The sequence below is a fragment of the Pongo pygmaeus genome, chromosome 6 (assembly GCF_028885625.2).
Source record: "Pongo pygmaeus isolate AG05252 chromosome 6, NHGRI_mPonPyg2-v2.0_pri, whole genome shotgun sequence".
Classification (NCBI taxonomy): domain Eukaryota; kingdom Metazoa; phylum Chordata; class Mammalia; order Primates; family Hominidae; genus Pongo; species Pongo pygmaeus.
In genome coordinates this window covers 139,578,215-139,602,027 of record NC_072379.2, presented here as the reverse complement: position 1 = coordinate 139,602,027, position 23,813 = coordinate 139,578,215, and the positions used below count along the sequence as shown (strand labels likewise).

The 23,813-nt window shown below is 49.8% G+C and overlaps 1 protein-coding gene across 1 annotated transcript in view; it reads right to left on the bottom strand.

Moving 5' to 3' along the window:
• Nucleotides 1–3,718: 3,718 nt before the first annotated feature.
• LOC134739945 (atherin) overlaps nucleotides 3,719–23,813 on the bottom strand; it is a 38,896-nt gene continuing 18,801 nt past the window's right edge. The window contains exon 2 of the mRNA XM_063668472.1: nucleotides 3,719–4,074. Coding sequence (XP_063524542.1) covers nucleotides 3,719–4,074 — 356 coding nt within the window. The remainder of the gene's footprint in view (nucleotides 4,075–23,813) is intronic.

Sequence of the window (23,813 nt, the reverse complement as noted above, 5' to 3'; positions counted from 1 at the left end):
ATTGCCATTTCCACCCTACAGATGAAGGGTTTAAAAAGCTGGGATTTAGAGGCTGAGCAACCTGCTGTAGAGCTGAATGTGCCCCTCCAATCAAGGCCTGCGCTCCGCAGCAGGACGCTGGAGGAAAAGGAGGGAGAGGAAGGAAGAAATGTTCTGCAGTGTCCCAGGGCTGCTCTGTGTGGAAGAAACAGGTTACTATTCAGAAGGCTGAGGTGGGGAGTTCGAGGCCAGCCTGGGCAACATAGCAAGACCTTGTCTCAATATAAATTAATTAAAATAAATGTTAAAATAAAAAAGACACGGTATGGTGTCTTTTGCTTGTAATCCCAGCACTTTGGGAGGCCGAGGTGAGGGGATCACCTGAGGTTGGGAGTTTGAGACCAGCCTGGTCAACATGGCAAAACCCCATCTCTACTAAAAATACAAAAATTAGCCGGGTGTGGTGGTGCATGCCTGCAAAACCAGCTACTTGGGAGGCTGAGGCAGGAGAATCACTTGAACCCTGGAGGCAGAGGTTGCAGTGAGCCGAGATTGCACCACTGCACTCCAGCCTGGGTGACACAGCAAGACTCTGTCTCAAAAAAAAAAAAAAAAAAATTAATTAAAATAAAATAAAATGAAATAAAATAAAATATAAAGAAGCAAGATTAAAGACTCAAAAGAGAAATCAACTTTGTCCCTTTCCTCTCATCTTCACTTTTCCCAGCTTAAGGCCAGGCATGACCTCCTACCCTAAGCATTTTCCAACATGAAGAGAAGCTGTGGACAGAGAAGGAGGACAGGGGACAAATATACTGTTGGAGTTGTCAGCGCCAGGAACAGGAGAAGAGGGGATGACTGAGAGGCCCTTCCAGGCTCCAACGTGTAGCACCAGCCTTGGAGGGCTATCGTGGGCTACCCTGTCTCCCTTCTCCAGGGAGCCAGCAGGGGCGGGGCCACATGGGGAAGGAGGGAGGGGTCCCTATGTGGGACCCCTGTCATGGTCAGAGCCACAGGATGACCCAGCAATGGGAGCAGCCAGCTCTGAGAAGTTGGAGGGCTGGGGGCTGTGAGAGGCAGGCAAGGTTAGAAATACACAAAGCACAGGCTGTGCATAGTTCATCAGACTCAGACCCAAGGAACTAAGGCAGGAGTTATTTTCCTGAAACAGGTTAGTGTCCAGAAGTCAAAGATGAGGGAGCGGAAGGCCAGGCATAGTGGCTCACACCTATACAATATAATCTCAGCACTTTGGGAGGCTGAAGTGGGAGGATCACTGGAGGTCGAGTTTGAAACCAGCCTGGCCAACATGGTGAAACCCTGTCTCTACTAAAAATACAAAAATTAGCTGGGCATGGTGGCAGATGCCTGTAATCCCAGCTACATGGGAGGCTGAGGCAGGAGAATCACTCAAACTTGGGTGGCAGAGGCTTCAGTGACCCAAGACCACGCCACTGTACTCCAGCCTAGGTGACAGAGTAAGAATCTGTCTCAAAAAAAAAAAAAAAAAAAATAGGCCAGGTGCGGTGGCTCACACCTGTAATCCTAGCACTTTGGGAGGCCAAGGCGGGTGGATCATGAGGTCAGGAGTTTTTAAGACTAGCCTGGCCAAGATGGTGAAACTCTGTCACTACTAAAAATACAAAAAAATTAGCCGGGCGTAGCGCGGTGGCAGGTGCCTGTAATCCCAGCTACTCAGGAGGCTGAGGCAAAAGAATCGCTTGAACCCAGGAGGCAGAGGTTGCAAGCCAAGATCACACCAGTTTGCTTTCTTATATGTTGTAGCAGCCCTGGGAATAATTAACCCTCAAGAAGCCAAGTCTTGGCCAGGCATGGTGGCTCACATCTGTAATCCCAACATTTTGAGAGGCCAAGTCAGGAGGATCACTTGAGGCCAGGAGTTCAAGATTAGCCTGAGCAAAATAGCAAGACTTACAAAAAATAAAAAAGCCAACCATGATGGCATACATCTGTAGTCCTAGCTAATTGGGAGGCTGAGGTGGGGAAATTGCTTGAGCCCAGGAGTTCGAGGCTGAAGTGAGCTATGATAGCACCACTGCACTCCACCGTGGGTGAAAGACTGAGACTGCCTCAATCAATCAATCAATAAAAAAGAAGCCAAGCCTGGGAGGCTGAGGTAGGAGAATGCCGTGAACCCTGGAGGCGGAGCTTGCAGTGAGCCGAAATATCGCGCCACTGCACTCCAGCCTGGGCGACAGAGTGAGACTCCGTCTCAAAAAAAAAAAAAAAAAAAAAAAAAAAAAAAGCCAAGCCTCTGATCTTTATTTAGAAAGTGAAAAACTTACTGAATAATGCTTCAACAAGCAAAACAATAATTTAAACGCTTACACTTAAAAAAAAAAAGAGCTTGCACTTTGCAAATGTGGGCTCTAAAAGTTGACTATGCTTAGTTAAAATGGGTATGTCATGAGGAGTTTAAGGAACTTAACAAGCCCTAGAAAAGCTTCAAAGAGTTCCCAGAAAGCATAAAACCCTCAGCTGAGAAGAAAACAGAGCTTTTTTCCTGTGACTTTGAACAAGTCCCTCAAATCTCAGGCGCCCAGTCTATAGGCACTGCCTGGGCAGTATTACGTCATCACACCCATCTTTTATTTTTCACTGTCTCTCTCCTTTCTCTCGCGCGCACACTCCTTCTGTAGATTTGTAAGGCTAAGCCTCTCTTCTCTCTTTCCCCCTTGCCTGAACTTTAGGCCTCTCTGCTGTCCCGCAGGACCATGGCTCCCAGCCCTTCTGGAAGTCACTGAGCTAAAGACAAGGATGGCTTTCCTCTGGTGTGGAGATGGACCTGAAGCCTGCTCCCACTGCGAGCAAATACCCCCGCCAGGCCCCCTTCACTGTCATCAGGGCACTCCTGTGCTCAAAAATTTTCTGTCCCCCGCTTGAAATCTGGCCAAGCCTACCCATCACCACTTGGTCCTCACTCGGCTGTTTCTGAAATGCCTAGCCTCTGCTTCCGGCCTCCACTGGTGCTGTTCCCTCCACTCAGAACCCTTTCCTTTCACCCACTTTCCTCCACCTATGCAAATGCTATTCAATGTTCCTGGCCCGGTCAAAGCTCCAGGGAACTTCCTCGAAGGCCCCAGCCTGTATTCGAGACCCGCCTTCCCCGCAGCCCACGGCATTTCCCTGCGGACTTCTGCTGTGCAGCCTGTGTTCCTTGACGGTGCCCTGCGTGAGTCGGGGCAGCGGGTCTATGAAGTCACTTCTCCTCTTGGAAGCTTTTCCTGACCACCTCCCTTCCCGCCCGGTCTGGGAGCCCTTCTGCAGCGCGCTCGGCCCTGGGCCCTCCCCGGCCCCCAGCACCCGCATCGCCTGTCTCATGACCGTCATTACCCCGGCCCGACGGCAAGCTGCCTGGGGCAAGGGCGGTGCCTGACTCACTGCCCGAGGTGCCCCCGGCCCCGGCCCAGTGCCAAGAGTGTGTTAACTGCCTAGAGTACGCGGGGCCGGGCATGTGGCCGCCGTTCCCCGGGCTTGGACGTCCAGGTCTAAGCCTCGGGCCGGAAGCACCTCGCGAATCCGCCCGGGCCTGGGTGGAATGGAGCCGGCGCGCGGCGGGCGCCCTCCCAGGAAGGGTTAAGCCACCTCTCCCCCACCCCGAGAGGCGAGGGGGCGAGTCCGGCAGAAGGTCCTGTTTACCGCGGCTCCGCGCGGGGCCGGGCCCTGGGAGAGGGGTTGCCGTGGCAACCGGCCGGGCGCCCGCCAGCTGCGGATTAGCTCACTGGGCCGGGCGGGATGGGTCGGGAGGAGGGGGCGCGCGTCGCGCAGATCGTCGCGGAGCCACGGCAGGAGGAGGCAGGGGCCGCGGGCGAGCCTGCGCTGGGCCGGCCGAGGGAAGCGCGCCGCTGGGGCCGGGGGCGGCGGGGACCCCACGGGAGCGCGCGCGGCGGGGACCCCCAGGGGCTTGCGGGCGGCCGGGGGAGGCTCGGCGGACAAAGGGGCGGAGGGCGGAGGGCCATGGCGTCCCCGGCACCCGCCGCCGCCCGCCCCCGAGCTGCGCCGCCAGCCGTCCCGGCCCGCCCCGGAGCCCCCAAGATGCGCCCCAGAGCCCGCGGAGCCGCCGCCGGCGGGGAGGTAGGGCCGGGCCGGGCCGGGCCAGGGGGTGCAGGGTCGAGCTGGGGAGGGAAAGGGGACGGAGGAGGGGACGCGCGGGGGAGGGAGGAAACGGCTCGCGCGGCCCGAGCCCTGACGGGGGAAGCGGCTCTGCAGACGGGAGTCTGAGTTCCCGCCTGGTCCCGGGACTGTGCAGAGCGCGATCTAGGCGTTCCTCCCGGGCTCGGGCTGACTCCCAGGACTGAGCCCGGACGCCGCCGTCCCGTGCCTGGGGGACCTGCAGAAAGCCGGTGGACCCCCGCCCTGCGCCGTGCTGGGTCCCTCGGGGCGCGAGTGTGAGTGTGTGTGTGTCCGCGCGTATTTGTATCTGTGTGTGCGCGCGCGTGTCTGTGTGTGTGCGCGCTTGTGTGTCTGTGTGTGAGTGTGCGAGTGTGTGTGAGTGTGTGCGTGCGCGTGCAAGCACGGGGCATCGAGGCAGCTGAGCAGCCGGGCCCCCCTCACAGCGGTCAGCATTTGCAGTCTTGGGAAAGCAAGAAGGTAAAGATGATTGAATGGTCTTACTTCTTCCACTTTGTCCCCAAGAGTGGAGTTGGGAGCAGATAAAGCCCAGGGGAAGTCTGGACACAATCCTCACACAGAGAGCTGGGTGAGACCACGGAGTAGAGCCAGACCTCAGTCGTGGAATCTTGTCATGGGGGGCCTGGGACAGGAAGCAGGAAGCTGGTCAGGGCTCTCCAGGGGCGTAAATTGGGCAAGGGAAGTGCAGTGACCCTGCCTTAACCAGCTGGTGCTGACTTCCAGCTGCTGTTCAGATGCGATTCAGGAATGTGACTTCCCCCCAGGGTTCCAAATGACATCGGACAGTAATGGGCTGGGTGTAACAGAGTTGTAATAGGCGTGCTGCAGTAATCTTGTTAGTAAACTCTTAAACCCTCTGTGGTTACCACATAAAAGAGGAGAAAGAAATCCGTTCTCCTTACATCATCAAATATCAGATACCAAAAGAGTGGAGTAGAAAGTCTGGGTGGGCAGCGTGGGACGGAGCAGAACTCCGAGAGGAAGTATGTGTGAGTGTGTGTGTGTGTGTGTGTGTGTCTCAGAGACGGTTTCTGAGGTCTGGTAATGAAAAGGCTGGCGGGAGGCTGGCCTCCAGTCCTTTTATTTGTTTTTTATTTTTATTTTTTTGAGACAGAGTCTTGCTCTGTCACCCTAGCTGGAGTGCAGTAGCGCAATCTCGGCCCACTGCAACCTCCGCCCCGGGGGTTCAAGCAATTCTCCTGTCTCAGCTTCCCGAGTAGCTGGGATTACAGGCACCCACCACCACGCACAGCTAATTTTTGTATTTTTAGTAGAGATGGAGTTTCACCATGTTGGCCAGGCCGGTCTTGAACTCCTGATCCCAGGTGATCTGCCCGCCTCGGCCTCGCAAAGTGCTGGGATTCCAGGCGTGAGCCACTGTGCCTGGCCTCCAGTCCTTTCATTCTGGAAGATTAATAAAATCTTGTGTCATGTATTCTAGTCATCCACTTAAACAGCTCTGTGTGCTAGGCATGCATGCTAGACATCAGTGGCACAGCGAGGTCGTCCCCCTTCCTTCCAGGAACACCATCCTAGCTGGCTAGTCAAACAAAAAAGTAAAACCAGTCCTGGCCCAGCCTGGCTGTGAGGGCTGCATGGCGTAGAGCTAGGGCAGCCCAGAGAGGAGCCGGTGCAGGGAATCCCCACAGATTAGGTGATGCTTGGGCTAAGCCCTGAAAACTGCCTCACCAAGGAAACAGCAGGGAAGGTTGTTTCAGGCTGAAAGAACCGAATGTGCAAAGTCACCAAGAGAGTCTAGGAGAGGCCAGTGAGGGGAATTCAGTGTAGCTGCGGGTTGCAGTATGTGAGCGCATGCCGGGGAGAGGTGAGGCGGGGGCTGTCAGGGCAGAGGCACAGGGAAGGAAGGATCTGCCAGAAGGAGGCAGGAGTATGCACTGAAGTAGGAGTGATGCGCTCCTTCTGGTTGTTGGGTGGGGAGGCCTGGAGGAGGAGGAGGAGACCAAGGCTTTTTGCAACACCCAGGCCAGAATTACTGAGGAGCAGGAGAAACTGAAAGGATGCCAGGATCAAGAGGCAGGACCTGGTGACTGGTTTGGGCACAGAGTATGATAACTTAGACTAAAAGCAAGTATGTACAGAAATGCTCAGGAGAAAACAAAGCAAAGCAAAAGGAATGTGGACCTTCTGAGTGGCCTGCATTTAGCAGATTACAACACTTGGATAACGCATTTGGCTGTAAGTTTTCTGGCAGCTTAGGGACAAACAAAAATACACTGGGTTGCATAGTTTGGGATTTTGGACAACAGAAAGCCTACAAATTAATTCTCAGAACAAAATTTTTCCTGGAATTGAACTCAGCTGGGAATTTATCATGTGGAACTTTATATAAAGACTGAAGAGTGACATAGAAAAAAAAAATCCTCGTTGCTGGTGTTACAAAAGATGGAAAGATAAAACTCCCCATTACTGCCTTCCTCTATCATCCTGTTATGTCTAGGGGAGTGAACTGCACTTCTGTGAGGACTGGGTGTCATCTCAGAGTATGGAGCCAGGGGAATCCTATACAAACGAGACAATGGTACCTTCAGTGCAGGAAGAGCTGACACCCATCTCCGTGAATGTAGAGAGCAAGGCGTCCGGGGTGCCCAACCATAAAGGGAAGGAGGCTTATCATAGTATAGCCCAGAGAGGGGTGGGCTGAGACTATGGTCTGAGAAGGGGACAGGTAAGGCATAGCATGTTGGAAAGGCCAGCATCCAGGAATCCTGACCCCCGGGGAAGCAGGCAGGGAGTTCGCACAGCATTGTAGGATTCCATTCATATGGGCAAGTCCACTTCCCAGGGCGGTCCTGGTCATTCTGCCTCCAGACTGGATGTAGAGCCTGCCTCTAAAGGGGTAGGAAAAGGGTGGGACTCAGGAGACCAGAGATCCTCTTCAGGAGACCAGAGAGGCCCAGGAGGGTGGAAATCTTGTTTGCTACAACACAAGGAAGTTGCAGAGGAACCAGGAGTGGGAGCTGAGAACTGGGAGGTCCTGCAGACTCAGGCACAGATCTCCTGGCCAGGCTCTTCCCTTTGGTTTCTGCAGAAGGCAGAGAACCTGCAGAATCTATGTCCATACATTGCTAATGTGCCCATTAAACTTTAAACTATTTCTTGCCAACTATAGCTGTCTTAAATTAACATCCAGTAGGGGTGGGATTCTACCCCTGCAATCAGATTTCTTAACATTTTTAGTCTTGGGGTGTGCATTAGAATATACATTTAAATGCTGGGGAGGAGAGTTTGAGACTAGCCTGGGCAACATGGCGAGACCCCATCTCTATAAAAAATAAAAGAAATTGGCCAGGCGCAGTGGCCCACGCCTGCAATCCCAACGCTTTGGGAGGCCGAGGCAGGCAGATCACTTGAGATCAGGAGTTTGAGACCAGCCTGGCCAACCCCGTCTCTACTAAAAATACAAAAATTAGCCAGGCGTGGTGGCGCATGCCTGTAATCCCAACTACTTGGGAGGCTGAGGCAGGAGAATCACTTGAACCCAGGAGGCGGAGGTTGCATGAGCTAAGATTGCATCACTACATTCCAGCCTGGGCGACAGAGCAAGACTCCATCTCAAAAATAAATAAATAAAAGAAATTAACCACACACAGTGGCACACACCTGTAGTCCCAGCTACTCGGGAGACTGAGGTGGGAGGATCACCTGAGCCCAGGGAGGTTGAGGCTGCAGGGAGCTATGATTGTGCCACTTCACTCCAGCTTAGGCAACAGTGAGGCCCTGTGTCCAAAAAAAAAAAAAAAGGCTGGTGAGGGAGATTTAAAAACAACTGATACTTAGGGCTCACTGACCTGGCATCAGTATTTTTTTAAGATCCCCAGATGATTTTAAGGTACAGCTGAGGTTGAGAGTGGCTGCTCTAACAGTCACATATAGAGAGCCCATCACAGGGCAGGACAGAAACTCAGATTCCAAAAGATCCCAGGTGGGACACATGGGATGCCTCGCAGGTCCTCAAAAGTGGACAAGGCTGGCCCTGCTTGTTCCTGGCGTTCCGCACAGTCTCCTGGACTCCTGTTTCGCTGCTTCTCCCCCCGAGGTCTTTACCAGCCCTCCTCTGTTCCTTCTGGCAGTCACCTTGCTGAAGACTGGGGGTTAGGAGTTGTTTCCCTGGAGCTGCCCTGGATTGCTCTTTCTTGGAGAGATTTTAGTGAAACTGGTTTTCCATGGGTTCATTGTGCAGCCGCTTTCCGGCCGTGACCCCTCACTGTCCTCACCACTGCCTCTCTGCTCACACGCATTGTTGCTTGTTACCCCAGGGGCCTGGCCCTGAGCACTGGCTGTCAGCCTCATGTGTCCAAGCATAGACCCTTCTTCTGCCACCTGAATCAGACAGCCTCCACTTGTACCCCAGACTCTCTTGAAATTCCCTGTGCTGGTTACTCGGGGAAGAGTGCCAGGCCCCACTGCCCCCTTTAATGATAGGAGGCAAGCACTGCCTGGAACTAGGGCAAGTGATGAGCTAAGTTCTCTACTTTTCATATGCAAAAGACAGCGACATGCTGGGAAGCCAGAGTCAGACTCTCCTTACCCTGGCCTTAAAATCAATGTCTGACGTGGGCAAAAGTTTACTCCATCAGCCCTCAGTTTGCCTAGAAGTTAAGTTCTTTGCCAGCTGGGCCTAGAATTGCGACTCTACCTTCAGCTTCTCTTTGGCACGTTTGTCCCTGGCTTGCAGTTCAGAGGGGCTAAAGAACAGATAAGCCTGAGACCCACTCTTCCAACTGGCTGAACTATGGGAAACCAAGTGATCGTTTTTTCCCCTGGCCTCGGGGAAGGAAGGGGTGAGTCACCCTTGCAGCAAGCTTAGGGAAGAGGTTAGCTTCCCTCAGTGGTAGGGAACCAGGAGTTCATAGGCATCCCTTCAGAAGGAAATGAAAGCAGGGATCATTGGCTGGAGAGTGGGGCCAGTACAGGGAGCCACAACCTTGGCTGTGACCCCTCCTCCTGGGATCCCCAGGCCTTCCGTACACTGCGGATCTCATCTGAAGGGATTGTCAGACCACTTCAAGCAGAATGCCAAATGCATTTCCTTTTGTTGTTTTGTCTTCTAAAAAAGTACACTTAAAAATTGTAGGTTTACTTATAAACTTTATATGTAATCTATGAAAGTTATATTTGTCATAAAACATTTATTTATTTATTTATTTTTATTATTATTTATTTTTAGATAGGGTCTTGCTCTTTTGCCCAGGCTGGAGTGCAGTGGTGTAATGATGGCTCCCTGCAGCACTACCTCCTGGGCTCAAGAGATCCTGCTGCCTCAGCCTCTTGAGTAGCTGGGACTATAGGTGCGCACCACCGCACCTAGCTCATTTTTGTATTTTTAGTAGAGACAGAGTTTCCCCATGTTGCCCAGGCTGTTCTCAAGCTCCTGGACTCAAGCAATCCACCTGCCTCGGCCTTGCAGAGCGCTGGGACTACAGGCATGAGCCACTGCACTTGGCCAAAAATTTTTTTTTTTTTTTTTTTTTTTTTGAGACGGAGTCTTGCTCTGTCACACAGGCTGGAGTTCAGTGCCGTGATCTTGGCTCACTGAAACCTCCACCTCCTGGGTTCAAGCAATTCTCCTGCCTCAGCCTCCCAAATAGCTGCACTGGAGTGCAGTGGCGTGATCTCAGCTCACAGCAACCTCTGCCTCCCAGGTTCAAGCAATTCTCCTGCCTCAGCCTCCCAAGTAGCTGGGACTACAGGCGCCCACCACCTCGCCTGGCTAGTTTTTGTATTTTTTAGTAGAGAGGGGGTTTCACCATGTTGGCCAGGCTGGTTTGGAACTCTTGACCTCAAGTGATCCGGTGGCCTCGGCCTCCCAAAGTGCTGGAATTACAGGCATGAGCCACCATGCCTGGCCAAAAATTTTAAATTTCTAATTTTAATATGTTTTCTTTTAAAAGTTAGCAAAACTCAAAATATAATACATTGCCTCTATGCATGTGCCACAGTATGAATTTTAATGTTCATATTAACTTAAATAGAAATTCATAAAATATTCGGGGCAAAACCGGTGTGGGTACAATTGGGTTAAGGAACAGAGAGGTACTATATCTTATTATTGTTTTAAAAGAGAGTATTAGAATCTCATTTGCAAAATAACCATCACTTGGCACAAATAGATTCAATAAGTATGTGGCTTTGAAATCTATTTTAGGCCGGGCGCGGTGGCTCACGCCTGTAATCCCAGCACTTTGGGAGGCCAAGGCAGGTGGATCACGAGGTCAGGAGATCAAGACCGTCGTGGCTAACACAGTGAAACCCCGTCTCTACTAAAAATACAAAAAATTAGCCGGGCGTGGTGGTGGGCGCCTGTAGTCCCAGCTACTCAGGAGGCTGAAGCAGGAGAATGGCGTGAGCCCGGGAGGTGGAGCTTGCAGTGAGCCGAGGTCGCACCACTGCGCTCCAGCCTGGGCGACACAGCGAGACTCCATCTCAAAAAAAAAAAAAGAGGCGGGGCGCAGTGGCTCACGCCTGTAATCCCAGCACTTTGGTAGGCCAAGGCAGGTGGATCACGAGGTCAGGAGATCGAGACCATCCTGGCTAACACGGTGAAACCCCGTCTCTACTAAAAATACCAAAAATTAGCCGGGCGTGGTGGCAGGCGCCTGTAGTCCCAGCTACCCGGGAGGCTGAGGCAGGAGAATGGCGCGAACCTGGTAGGCGGAGGTTGCAGTGAGCCAAGATCGCGCCACTGCACTCCAGCCTGGGTGACAGAGTGAGACTCTGTCTCGGGAAAAAAAAAAAAAAGAAATCTATTTTAATCTCGCAATTCCACTTTTAGGAATTTATCTTAGAAAAATATTGGAACAAGTGCTGGAGAGTATTTGTGGCAGCATTGTTGGTAGTAGCCGAGGTTGGAGGCTGAAGTGGGAGGATCACTTGAGCCTGGCGGGCGGAGATTGCAGTGAGTTGAGATCACGCCACTGCACTCCAGCCTGGGCAACAGAGGTCTCAAAAAAATCTTTATAGATTGTCTTCCGTGTTGTCCCAAGTTCATCTCTCGCTGTTGGTTTCATGTTTCCATAACCTTGATGGCACATCACCACGATTCCACGTTATGTAGGTTGAAACCTAGGATGGGTGGACCGAGTGACACAAAAGAGCCAACCCAGCAAAGCAATTTCAAGGGCCTCTCTTTCTCTCCCTTACACTTCCCCACTTCTCAGCAGAGAAGATGCAATAATGGTCAAATTTGATTCAGCACTAAATTCTCTGCAAGTTTATGGTAGGTGAAATATAGGGTAACCATATACACAAAGTAGGACTGTAGAGAAAGTAAAAAGAGAGCATTAGGCCAGGCGCGGTGGCTCACACCTGTAATTCTAGCACTTTGGGCGGCCGAGGCGGGTGGATCACTTGAGGTCGGGAGTTTGAGACCAGCCTGACCAAACCCCATCTCTATAAAAATACAAACATTAGGGCCAGGCATGGTGGCTCACGCCTGTAATCCCAGCACTTTGGGAAGCTGAGGCGAGTGGATCACGAGGTCAGGAGATGGAGACCATCCTGGCTAACATGGTGAAACCCCGTCTCTACTAAAAATACAAAAAATTAGCCGGGCGTGGTGGCAGGCGCCTATACTCCCAGCTACTCGGGAGGCTGAGACAGGAGAATGGTGTGAACCCGGGAGGCGGAGCTTGCAGTGAGCCAAGAATGCGCCACTGCACTCCAGCCTGGGCGGCAGCGCGAGACTCTGTGTCAAAAAAAAAAAAAAATTAGCTGGGCATGGTGGCACATGCCTATAATCCCAGCTACTCAGGAGGCTGAGGCAGGAGAATCGCTTGAACCCAGGAGGTGGAGGTTGCAGTGAGCTAAGATTGTGCCACTGCACTCCAGCCTGGGCAAAAGAGGGAGACTGTCTCAAAAAAAAAAAAAAAAAAAAAAGGCCAGGCATGGTGGCTCATGCCTGTAACCCCAGCACTTTGGGAGGCTGAGGTGGGCTGGATCACCTGAGGTCAGGAGTTGGAGATCCGTCTGGCCAATGAAACCCCATCTCTACTAAAAATACAAAAATTAGCCGGGTGTGGAGGCGGGCGCCTGTAGTCCCAGTTACTCAGGAGGCCGAGGCAGAAGAATCACTTGAACCCGGGAAGCAGAGGTTGCAGTGAGCCGAGATCGCGCCACTGCACTCCAGCCTGGCTGACAAGCGCTAAACTCCTCAAAAAAAAAAGAAAGCACTAAAAGTAAGTTGTTAATTGATGTACAAAGGCTTAACCTGGACTGTCCCTGCAAACTGCACCTTGTGGCCATGCTGGTAAAGGCTGAGAGTTGGATATGCCCATTCATTCTCCTTGCTGGGACAAGTATGTTGACCCAGCCAGAGGTGATTTGGTACCACCCCTCTGTCTATCTCCCACCACCTTTCTTATCCACATCTAGAGTTGAGGCTTGAGTTTAGGGAAGGGGAGGAGGCCAGGTGGGTAGTCCAAGGTTGCATATGAACTTCCTTCTTGCTTGCATTCAATGAGTCAGAGGAGACAGATTCTACTTTCACTGCCTCTCCCAGCTCACCGTGGAAAAATAGTAACTGCCTATCTTCTTCCAGCAAACTTTGAAGTGTTAAAACAGGACACTTCTATAATTTTATTTGGCATTTTATGTGCCTGGTAAATATGGGTTAAACCTCCCCAGATCACCAAGCAGAGGCATTTGTAAGGGATCACAGAGCAAATCACAATTCAGACTGACCCGGCATGGTCCAGGGTGAAGTTGGTTGGGGGAGAAGCCATATGCTCTGGTTTGGTTACTAGATAGAAATGACAGGACAGCCTATAAGACATAGGACTTGCGTCCCTCGAGCTTGGAGTGAGACTAGTCTCTCAGCTGCAGATTTGGTCGGGGTGGTGACCACAAAGATGGAAAGGAACTTCCCGAAGCAGCTTGCCTCGTGCTCTGGGATCTTCAGCCAGGTCAATGTCTCCAGCACCCTGGAGACTCAGAGGGATTCTCTACTTAATACTCTGAGCTGCAGATGAGATTTGTTCAGATTTGTCATGAAGTGTGTGGTCATCCAACCCCAAATATAACTCCCTGGCATCTTGTGGTGACTGTCATCTGGTTCATTTCATCATCTGTATTTGTGACAATCAACAAACATACACAACCTTCCAGGATATCAGAAGGGGACCAGTGCCCTCTGTTTACCCTCCAGCTGACTGATGCATCTAATAGGGTGGAAAAATGTCAGAGAAGAGAGCTTCTTAATCCCTCTCAAAACAATCAGACTTGAAGATTCCAGCACCACAGAGAGCCAAGAGAGCCTCTTATTCCAGGCTCTTCTTTCCCTTGAATATAGAACAGCCAAGATTCCTGGTCTGGTACAGAACTGAGAGAGATGGGTAAACGGGCTAAGAGGCTGCTTCCAGGTACACACACAACCCCGAGGTTCAGGCTGCCAATTTGTCAGAGAAAACGAGAAAGAGAATGCTCCTTTTGGGACCAAGAAAGAAGCAGAACAAATGCAAGAGTCCCACGAGGCAGATCCACGTGTTCCTTCCCCACACCCCCGAAATCTGGCTTCTATTCCTAACCATCTGCTGAAACCATATCTCAGGTTACTAATGGTTCTTCTGTGGCCAGTTTCCTGTTCTCATGCTTCTTGATCTCACTAATGCACTTGACACACCCCGACCCTTCCTTCTTGAAATCCAAGTCAAGGTGGATGTAAAATGGGTGCAGTGATGTATCTGCGCCACTTGTCAAAATGCTGAAATACTTCTATTCTGGTTGGTAAATAGGGTGTCCCACACTCCCAGGACCACTAACTCTCCCCCTGCCAAGATCTGGCCATTAAAGGGTTAACAATAAGGCCATTCTGCTTGTTGGGCTCCTGCACACCTTTGTTATAATTTTGTTGTGTGTGTGTGTTTTTTTGTTTGTTTGTTTTTTGAGACGGAGTCTCACTCTGTTGCCCAGGCTGGAGTGCAGTTGTATGATCCTGGCTCACTGCAACCTCCGCCTCCCAGGTTCAGGTGTTTCTCCTGCCTCAGCCTCCCGAGTAGCTGAAATTACAGGTGTGTGCCACCATGCCTGGCTAATTTTTTGTATTTTTTTTTTTTTTTTAGTAGAAACAGGCTTTCACCGTGTTGGTCAGTTTGGTCTCAAACTCCTGACCTCAAATGATCCACCCACCTTGGCCTCCCAAAGTGCTAGGATTACAGGTGTGAGCCCGGCCTGTTATGTATTTTGAATACTGCCTCCTCAGCATAGACACCATACTGTTTTGGTTGTTTTAATTGTCTTTCAAAAAAGAGTTCTTCACTGATTCCTCCTGTTCTTATTCAACAAGTATGTATGCAACCCTCACAGTAGATCAAAGTCTCGGTTAGGCATTGTAGGGAATAAAAAGAAGCCAGTGCGTGTGTTCTGCCATTAGAACTCCCTGTCTAGTTGTAAGGCCCAGATAAAGAAACATACAAAGAGCCTGGACAACATGGTGAAACCCCTGTCTTTGAGAAAAATACAAAAATTAGCCAGCCATGGTGGTACTTGCCTGTGGTCCCAGCCACTCAGGAGGCTGAGGTGGGAGGATCACTTGAGCACAAGAGGTGGAGGCTGCAGTGAGCCGTGATGGTGCCACTGCACTCCAGCCAGGGTGACAGAGAGACATCCTGTCTTAAAAAAAAAAAAAAAAGACCTGGCGCGGTGACTCATTTGAGGTCAGGAGTTCAAGACCAGCCTGACCAACATGGTGAAACCCCGTCTCCACTAAAAATACAAAAATTAGCCGGGCATGATGGCAGGCACCTGTAATCCCAGCTACTCGGGAGGCTGAGGCAGGAGAATTGCTTGAACCCAGGAGGTAGAAGTTGCGGTGAGCTGAGATTGCGCCACTGAACTCCAGCCTCGGTGACAGAATGAGACTTCATCTCAAAAAAACAAAAAAATGAAAGAAACATAAAAGACACCTTGTAGAGAGTGAAGTAACAAGAGCACCATAAGAGCAACCCGTGCCTCACTTGTTCACTACCTTCTCCCTCTTCACTGTCCCCCTCAGCTCATCATGCTCAGTTTCATCACTCCCTCCCAAACTGGACCTCTGAGTTGTTCTTTATACAGACCGTTAGCTCATTACCTCTCACTGCCTCTTGAATGTACCACTCTCATCTTAATGTGTCCAAAAGAGAACATATTTTCATTACATTCTGTAGCCTCCTTATTTCCCTGGGTTAGCAAACCTTCACTCCTCTTTCTTATTTCAGAACATCCCAACGTCTAGCCTGCTGCCGGGTTCGTCTTCTCCCTGGCTCCCACGTGAGTCCTGGTGCTCCCATCCTAGCAGGCGGTCTTCATGCCGGGCAGGCTTTGCCTTGTTCTTCACTCCATACACTGGCCTCCTCGGGAGCACTTTCCTTTCCCCAACTCTTGGAATCCAATGGAGTCTTACTTGGCCACCAGGCGCTACCTCTTTGAAGCAGTCCCTGGCTCCCCTTTCATTGCCGTCCTCCAAATTTCTCCAGTTTATATTTGTTTCATAACATCTGCCACCGTGTTCAAATGTATTCCTCCACACAGTCTCTAATGGTGCTCCTGCACACCTCTGCGGTTAATTTTGAATCTGCCTTTCACCCTAGACACCATTCTGTTTTGGTTGTCCTAATTGTCTTTGAAAAAATAGATCTTCATGGATTCCTCCTGAGTTTTCTGTGAGTTTTATTAAGGGCGTGTCAGGCATTCCCTGAACCAACCTTGTCTTTCTGTTTTGAACAATTGCAATCTTTTATTGCCATTTGGTTGATAGGGTTTATATCTTTTATCTCTAGCTTGAGGGCAGGGACTATTTTTTATACTTGTGTATTCCCAATAGCACCTCAAAGAGAACTGTCTCCAGCTTGCTGATTAATCATATTGATTAGTTTTAAATTGATCAATACTGGCTCAGATTAACTAAATGAAATTATAGGCCAGGTGCGGTGGCTCACACCTGTTATCCCAGCACTTTGGGAGGCCGAGGCGGGCGGATCATTTGAGGTCAGGAGTTCGAGACCAGCCTGACCAACATGGTGAAACCCCGTCTCTACTAAAAATACAAAAAAATTAGCCGGGCGTGGTGGCGCATGCCTGTAGTTCCAGCTACTCGGGAGGCTGAGGCAGGAGAATGCCTTGAACCTGGGAGGCAGAGGTTGCCGTGAGCTGAGATCGCGCCACTGCACTCCAGCCTGGGTGACAGAGCAAGACTCTGCCTCAAAAAAAAAAAAAAAAAAGAAATTTTAGGCCAAAGGGGATTTCCTGTATCCTGAAAGTTAGCTAAATAAAAATGAACACATTTCCAGGCATTGCACAACTTCTGAGTACAAAACACCAGGCACAGATAGGAAACAGACAGAAGTAGGGTCTCAGGTTAGGCAGAGCAAGCTGCGCTGGTCTGAGGGCAACCTCCGCCTTACTTTCACAGTTGGCACCATAGCCAGTGCAACTGAGGACTAACAGGTCACTGTGCACCGTGACTTCTGCTGTAAAGGGAAGGGGATCAGGTCACCTTCTAATTCCAAAACCAGCTTTTACAGATTATAACAGCACTTGTATGTTGGAGAGTAGTTTAGAGCTTTCCCACACTTGCAAACAAATGAGGCTGCGTCAGCAGCCCTGCAGGTGAGTTGAGGACGTGGTATTGTTATTGCTAATTCATTAAGAATTAATGTATGCTGGCCAGGCACAGTGGCTTACACCTGTAATCCCAGCACTTTGGGAGGCCGAAGCTGTCAGATCACTTGAGGTCGAGTTCGAGACAAGCCTGGCCAACGTGGTGAAACCCCATCTCTACTAAAAATACAAAAATTAGTTGGGCATGGTGCGCACGCCTGTAGTTCCAGCTACTCGGGAGGCCAAGGCAGGAGAATTGCTTGAACCACTCCAGCCTGGAGGACAAGAGCGAAACTCTGTCTCAAAAAAAAAAAAAAAAAAAGGAATTATGTATGCTCGGCATGGTGGCTTACAGCTGTAATCCCAGCAGTTTGGGATGCTGAGGTGGGAAGATTGCATGAGCCCAGGAGTTAGAGACCAGCCCGGGCAACAAATCAAGACCCTGTTTCTATGTCTCTACAAAAAAAAAAAAAATTAGCCAGTTGTGGCGGTGCACGCCTGTGGTCCCAGCTAATTGGGAGGCTGAGGCAGGAGGACTGCTTGAGCTCGGGAGTTTGAGGCTGCAGTGAACTGTGATTGCACCACTGCACTCATCCTGGGTGACAGAGTAAGACCGCATCTCAAAAAAAAAAAAAAAATTAAAAATAAAAATAGGCCCGGTGCAGTGACTCACACCTGTAATCCTAGCACTTAGGGAGGCCAAGGCAGGCAGGCAGGAGTTTGAGACCAGCCTGGCCAACATGGTGAAACCCCGTCTCTACCAAAAATACAAAAAAAATTAGCCAGGCATGGTGGTGTGCGCCTGTAGTCCCAGCTAGTTGGGAGACCGAGGCACAAGAATTGCTTGAACTCTGGAGGTGGAGGTTGCAGTGAGCCGAGATTGTACCACTGCACTCCAACCTGGGTGACAAAGCAAGAGTCCATCTCAAAAAACTAAACTAAACTAAAAATAAATAAATAAATAAATAAATATTTACAATAATATGTTAGAGCATTATTACTTATTAGTATTATTTGGCAGGGTTAAGTTCACCTTAGAATAATGGAAGACATTTGCTGAGCGCTTTTTCTGGGCTATGCACTGTGCCGAATGTTTTACAGGTGCAATTTCATCTAATCCTTACCAGTCTCTTAAAGTAAGTGCTACTATTATCACCATTTTACAGAGGCGAGAACTAAGGCTTAGAAATGTATCTTGATCAAGGTCCCGCAGCTCTCCAAGTTCACTGGAATTTAAACCTGGGTCTGTCTGATTCCAAACCCTTTGCTTTTAATCCTTATGATAAACCCTCTCTCAAGCTTTTTCTCAGAACCCGGGAGCAGCTGCAGGAGTAGCCTCAGCTCCATTCTCTTGTACTGGCCCCAAGCAAGGGGATGGGAGATGACGTCTCCCTCTAAGATTGCTGCCTTTTGTCCAAATGTGCTGGCCGGGAGCCAGGCCTGGAAACTCTCTGCTCATGGAAAGAAAGAACAGAAGCCAGCAAAAGAGGGTGGGAAGAGTCTGAGGGGAGGAAAGGAAGAGGAGGACAGGAAGGCAAGAGGGAGAAAGGAGGTGGGAAAGAGGATTCTGCGGGTAGCACAGCTGGAGAGGGAGATATTGTGCCAGGAAGCAAGCAAACGAACGTGACCTTTGGGTGCATTCCATTCAAGTGGGCTGTTCAGTGGTGCAGCCTGAGCCTCCAGCCCTGGGAGGCACAGGCCCTGGGGCTGTCCACGTGCTCAGAGACCAGGACAGATCACACCGGGTGGTCCTTCCTCCCATTCTCAGGATTACTATCCGGTGAGGTCAGATCAAAACCAACAGCAGGAAAGCCTTCAGAGGGAAAAGAAGCCACAAAATGGCCGCCTGAGGGCTGCCTCTGGAAGTGGAGGAGCTGGCCAGGCAGGGCCTCGGTGTCACAGCGTGCATGGTGTGCAGGGGACGGAGAAGGGGAAGGGAGGAGACTGGGTGCTGGGTACTTTGAATAAAATCAAATCATAACTATTTCCCAAGTTCCTACTCTGGATTGAGGAGTGGAAGACCCGTACGGTGCCGTCAAGGTGCACCTGTAGGCGTCAGGCACCTGGACCCTGGAGTCAGACACCCTGACGCATTCAGCACCCATGCAGCCTTGGGAAAAGTTAATCACTCCAGGCCTTAATGTCCACATCTGAGAAGGGGAAGCAATAGTAAGCTTACTGTGAGCATTAAACTAAATGACCTTTGTAAAATCTTGCGTAAGGAAGAGTAAGTGCTCAATTAGTATCAGCTGTTCATTCATCGTTGCAGCTTAATTTGAGGTGTCAAAACATAAATATGTGAAACCTTCAATGAAAAATGTATAAATAACATTTGAAGCCAACCATACAAGACATGACACAAGGTTATATACATTTTGTTAGACCATCAACTTTTTCTTCTTTTCTTATAAAATAAAAGAAGAAAAAGCATTCAGCAGGAGCCCATGGCTAATGTTTTTTGTTTTTGTTTTTTTGTCTGTTTTTGTTTTTTGTTTTTTGTTTTTTGAGGCGGAGTCTCGCTCTGTCTGGCAGGCTGGAGTGCAATGGCATGATCTCGGCTCACTGCAAATGCTGCCTCCTGCGTTCAAGTGATTCTCCTGCCTCAGCGTCCAGAGAAGCTGGGTTTACAGGTACACGCCACCAGGTCCAGCTAATTTTTTTGTATTTTTAATAGAGACAGGGTTTCACCAAGTTGGCCAGGCTAGTCTCAAACTCCTGACCTCAAGTGAGCTGCCTGCCTCAGCCTCCCAAAGTGCCGGGATTACAGGCATGAGCCACAGCGCCCAGACTGTTTTTTTTTTCTTTCTTGAAACGGAGTATCATTCTGTCGCCCAGGCTGGAATGCAGTGGCGCGATCTAGGCTCACTGCAACCTCTGTGTCCCAGGCTTAAGTGACTCTCCTGCCTCAGCCTCCTGAGTAGCTTGGATTACAGGCATGCGCCACCACGCCCAGCTAATTTTTGTGTTTTTAGTAGAGACAGGGTTTCACCATGTTAGCCAGGCTGGTCTCCAACTCCTGACCTCAGATGATCCGCTCGCCTCAGCCTCCTAAAATGCTGGGATTACAGGCATGAGCCACTGTGCCCGGCCTCATGGCTAATGTTATCTGGTAGCTATAAGGCAAATGTGTTTTGTTTTTTGTTGTTTTTTTAAAAATCTCCAGGCTGGGCGTGGTGGTGCACGCCTGTTATTCCAGCTACTTGGGAGGCAGAAGCGGGAAGATCGCTGGACATAAGGTCGAAGCTGTATTGACATCACTGCACTCCAGCCTCGGCAACAGAGAGAGATGCTGTCTCAAAAAGCAAACAAAAAACAAACAAACAAACAAACAAATCTCTCAACAGCCTGATAAAGAACATTTCTCACTTCTAAAAAAAAAAAAAAATCACCAGAAACACGAACTTCACAAATCTCTCTGGGTTTCTGAAGAAGTGGCTCTTCAGCTAAGAAAAAAAAAAAGGAAAAGAAATGCCTTCAAGAACATGGAACATGGAACTAGCAGATCCAGGTTCTCCTGTGACAGCTTCTCCATGGAAACCTGAGTTCCCTGAGGCAATGGAAAGGAGAGTGAGGAGGTGAATGAGCCCCAGGCAGACTAACAGGAGCCCTGGGTTCTGCTTCTATCTCTGCCACCATGTGGCCAGGTGACAGGCTAGGTGAGCCAAAAAACCCCTGGGCCACAGTGTTGTCACCTGCAGCCCTGGCGTCCCACCTGTCCCCTCCCTGTGTTGGTGTTGAGGAGCCTCTCTGTGCCAGGTGCTTTTCCAGTATCATTAAGTTTGTTTTGTTTTTGTTTTTGTTTTTTGCCTTTCCTCCCTGAATGTCCTCACTAGACTGGGACTTCTGAGAAGCACTGTCATTTACAGGCTGGGTTCCCAGTAACCCACTGGGTTACAAGGGGAGAGCTGCTGAGGCCAGGAGGAGGATGTGGAAGGCTGGGTCAGCCAGCACAGGCATCACTCCCAACAGGGTCCTGGGAGAAGGGGCTCAGCATTTCCTGAAGGCAGATGACTCCATAAATAGACCGGGGGATGGGAAAAGGATTTGATCATCCCGTTCCGCCTGTCAGCTCAGCTCCTCCTTCTGCTCATCCGGACTCTGCAGCCTCTCGTAAATGTTTTTCACTCACATATGGCCCTGCCGGGGCGTTAGGGGTGGAAATGGGGATGTGAGATGGACTTTCTGCTAGATTGTAGATCCAAACAAGAACTGAAGAAGGTATACCTGCCATTTATTTTTAATTTCCCACAGAAATTTCTCCTTCGTCCATGTCAATATAAGGCCAGAGTTTTTTCAGTAGGGTTTTATTGGAAGGAAGGAAGCGAGCGAGGAAGAAAATTATACACCTTTTGATACCATGGCCTATTTAAATTCAAGCGTTCAGCAGATCTTCCTGTTGTGACACTTTCCATATGCTCTTTTTTTTTTTTTTAGACGGAGTCTTGCTGTGTCACCCAGGCTGTGGTGTGATCTCGGCTCACTGCAACCTGTGCCTCCCGGGTGCAAGTGATTTTCCTGCCTCAGCCTCCCAAGTAGCTAGGATTACAGGCGCCCGCCACCATGCCTGGCTAATTTTTGTATTTTTAGTAGAGACGGGGTTTCACCATGTTGGCCAGGCTGGTCTCGAACTCCTGACCTTGTAATCTGCCCACTTCAGCCTCCCAAAGTGCTGGGATTACAGGCGTGAGCCACCGCACCCAGCCCTCCATACGCTCTTTAGGTCCTCAGAAATGTTAGGTCTCCTGACAACAGCCTTACTAAGACTTCAGATGTTCCTAGCACCTTCAGTGTCGTGAGAGTCTCCCCTGGGAGGAAAAGGGAATTTTTTTTATTTTTTATTTTTTATTTTTTGGAGCTAGAGCCTTGCTCTGTCACCCGGGCTGGAGTGTGGTGGCATGATCTTGGCTCACTGCAACCCCCGCCTCCCGGGTTCAAGCAATCCTGCATCAGCCTCCTGAGTAGCTGGGATTGTAGGCACCCGCCACCGCACCTGGCTAATTTTGGTTTTGCCATTTTGGCCAGACTGGTCTCGAACTCCTGAGTTCAGGTAATCTGCCCGCCTCAGCCTCCCGAAGTGCTGGGATTACAGGCATGAGCTACCGCACCCAGCAGGAGAGGGACTTCTTGAAGACCGCTCTTGTGACCTCCATAATGCAGAGAATGATCAGTTCACACCAAACTTCCTGGGCCAGGCTAGAGGCAAACCTAATGGGGGCTTTAGTTTACTTAGCAGCCAGTTTACTCAGCTCCAGCCATATGGATACAGATTCATGTTTAAAACAATCATAGGGGCCTGGCATGATGGCTCACGCCTGTAATCCCAGCACTTTGGAAGGCCAAGGCGGGCAGATCCCCTGAGTCCAGAAGTTCTAGACCAGCCTGGGCAATATAGCAAGACCCCATCTCCACATAAAAATAAGAAGAAGAAGAAGGAAAAAGTATTCAGTGTCCTCCTGGAGGGTTGGTGGATGATTGGGGCTGGGACGGGGGTTGAATTGTCTCTTGGACCTGGGCATGCTTACTTTAGTACACTGGCATTGTAAAATTCTGTGTTCTTTTATACTCATGAGCACTGAAGGCTCCTGGTGGCTGGATAGCACTCATTTAAGCTGAGCCTCCGAAAGAGCATTTTAACAGTCTGAGGAGGAGGGGATGTGAAAACTTGGTGAATTTGGATAAAGAGTATATAAATTTTCTGTACTATTCTTGCAACTGTTCTGTAAACTTGAAATTATTTCAAAATTAATTTTTTTTTTGAGATGGAGTCTTGCTCTGTTGCCCAGGCTGGAGTGCAGTGGTGCAATCTTCCCTCACTGCAACCTCTGCCTCTCGGGTTCAAGCGATTCTCTTGCCTCAGCCTCCTGAGTAGCTGAGATTACAGGCATGTGCCACCATGCCTGGCTAATTTTTGTGTTTTTAGTAGAGACGGTTTCACCATGTTGGCCAGGCTGGTCTCGAACTCCTGGCTTCAAGTGATCTGTCCATCTCAGCCTCCCAAAGACCTGGGATCACAGGCATGAGCCACCACGCCCGGCCCAAAATTTAAAAATTTAAAGGTCATTATGCTTCTGGTATCATCTTGGCAACAGCTTTCAGAAAGTCTACACAAGTTGTGTTCACAGATTCTGCCTTGGTTTGTGTGTTGCTTGACTCCTGCAAAGAAATCCTAAAAATCATTTGGGCATCTCCTCCTTATGGAGCCAGTGTTGCTTTTAATTCAGTGGCTGGTGCTTCCTTAAATATTAGTCCTTCTGAGATTATGCAAATATCTGTGCCTTCCAGCCATGTACCTCAAACGAAATTCAGCCCAATCTTCAAGCCCAACTCAGGGCTGCTCTTCCACAAATGGCATTCACTTTCTCCTGTTTTGCTTATCAGACTGTGTTTTGTATTGGAGACATTCATGTGCATCTTATTTCCTGTATGAGAATGGAAACTGTCAGAGGGCAAATTAATCTATTTTACATTTTTCCCAGGTTTCACTCTGTTCCCTGAGAGAAGCAGGCACAACTATTAGTTGCAAGAATGAATTACGTGACTATAACAGGCCCTTTGTATCTGTGAGTCCCACATCCAAGGATTCAATCAACCGCAGACTGAAAATACTCAGAAAAAAACATTCCAGAATGTGTTACATTGCAGATGTGTACAATGTAGTTATGCCTAGGGTGTTTGCATTTGTACTGAACATGCACAGACTATTTTTCTCTTGTTATTATTTCTTAACACAGTATAACAACTATTTACATAGCATTTAGGTTGTATTGGGTATTATAAGTAATCTAGAAATGATTTAAAGTATGTGGAAGGGCCAGGCCTGGTGGTGGCTCACATCTGTAATCCTAGCACTTTGGGAGGCCGAGGTGGGAGGGTTGCTTGAGGCCAGAAGTTCAAGACCAGTCTGGGCAACATAGCAAGACCCTGTCTCTACAAAAAAAAAAAAAATTTTTTATTAGCTGAGCCTGGTGGCTCACACGCGTAGTCCCAGCTACTCAGGAGGCTGAGGTGGGAGCATCACTTGAGCCTAGGAGGTTGAGGCTGCACTGAGCCGTGATGCCACCACTGTACTCCAGCCTGGCGACAGAGCA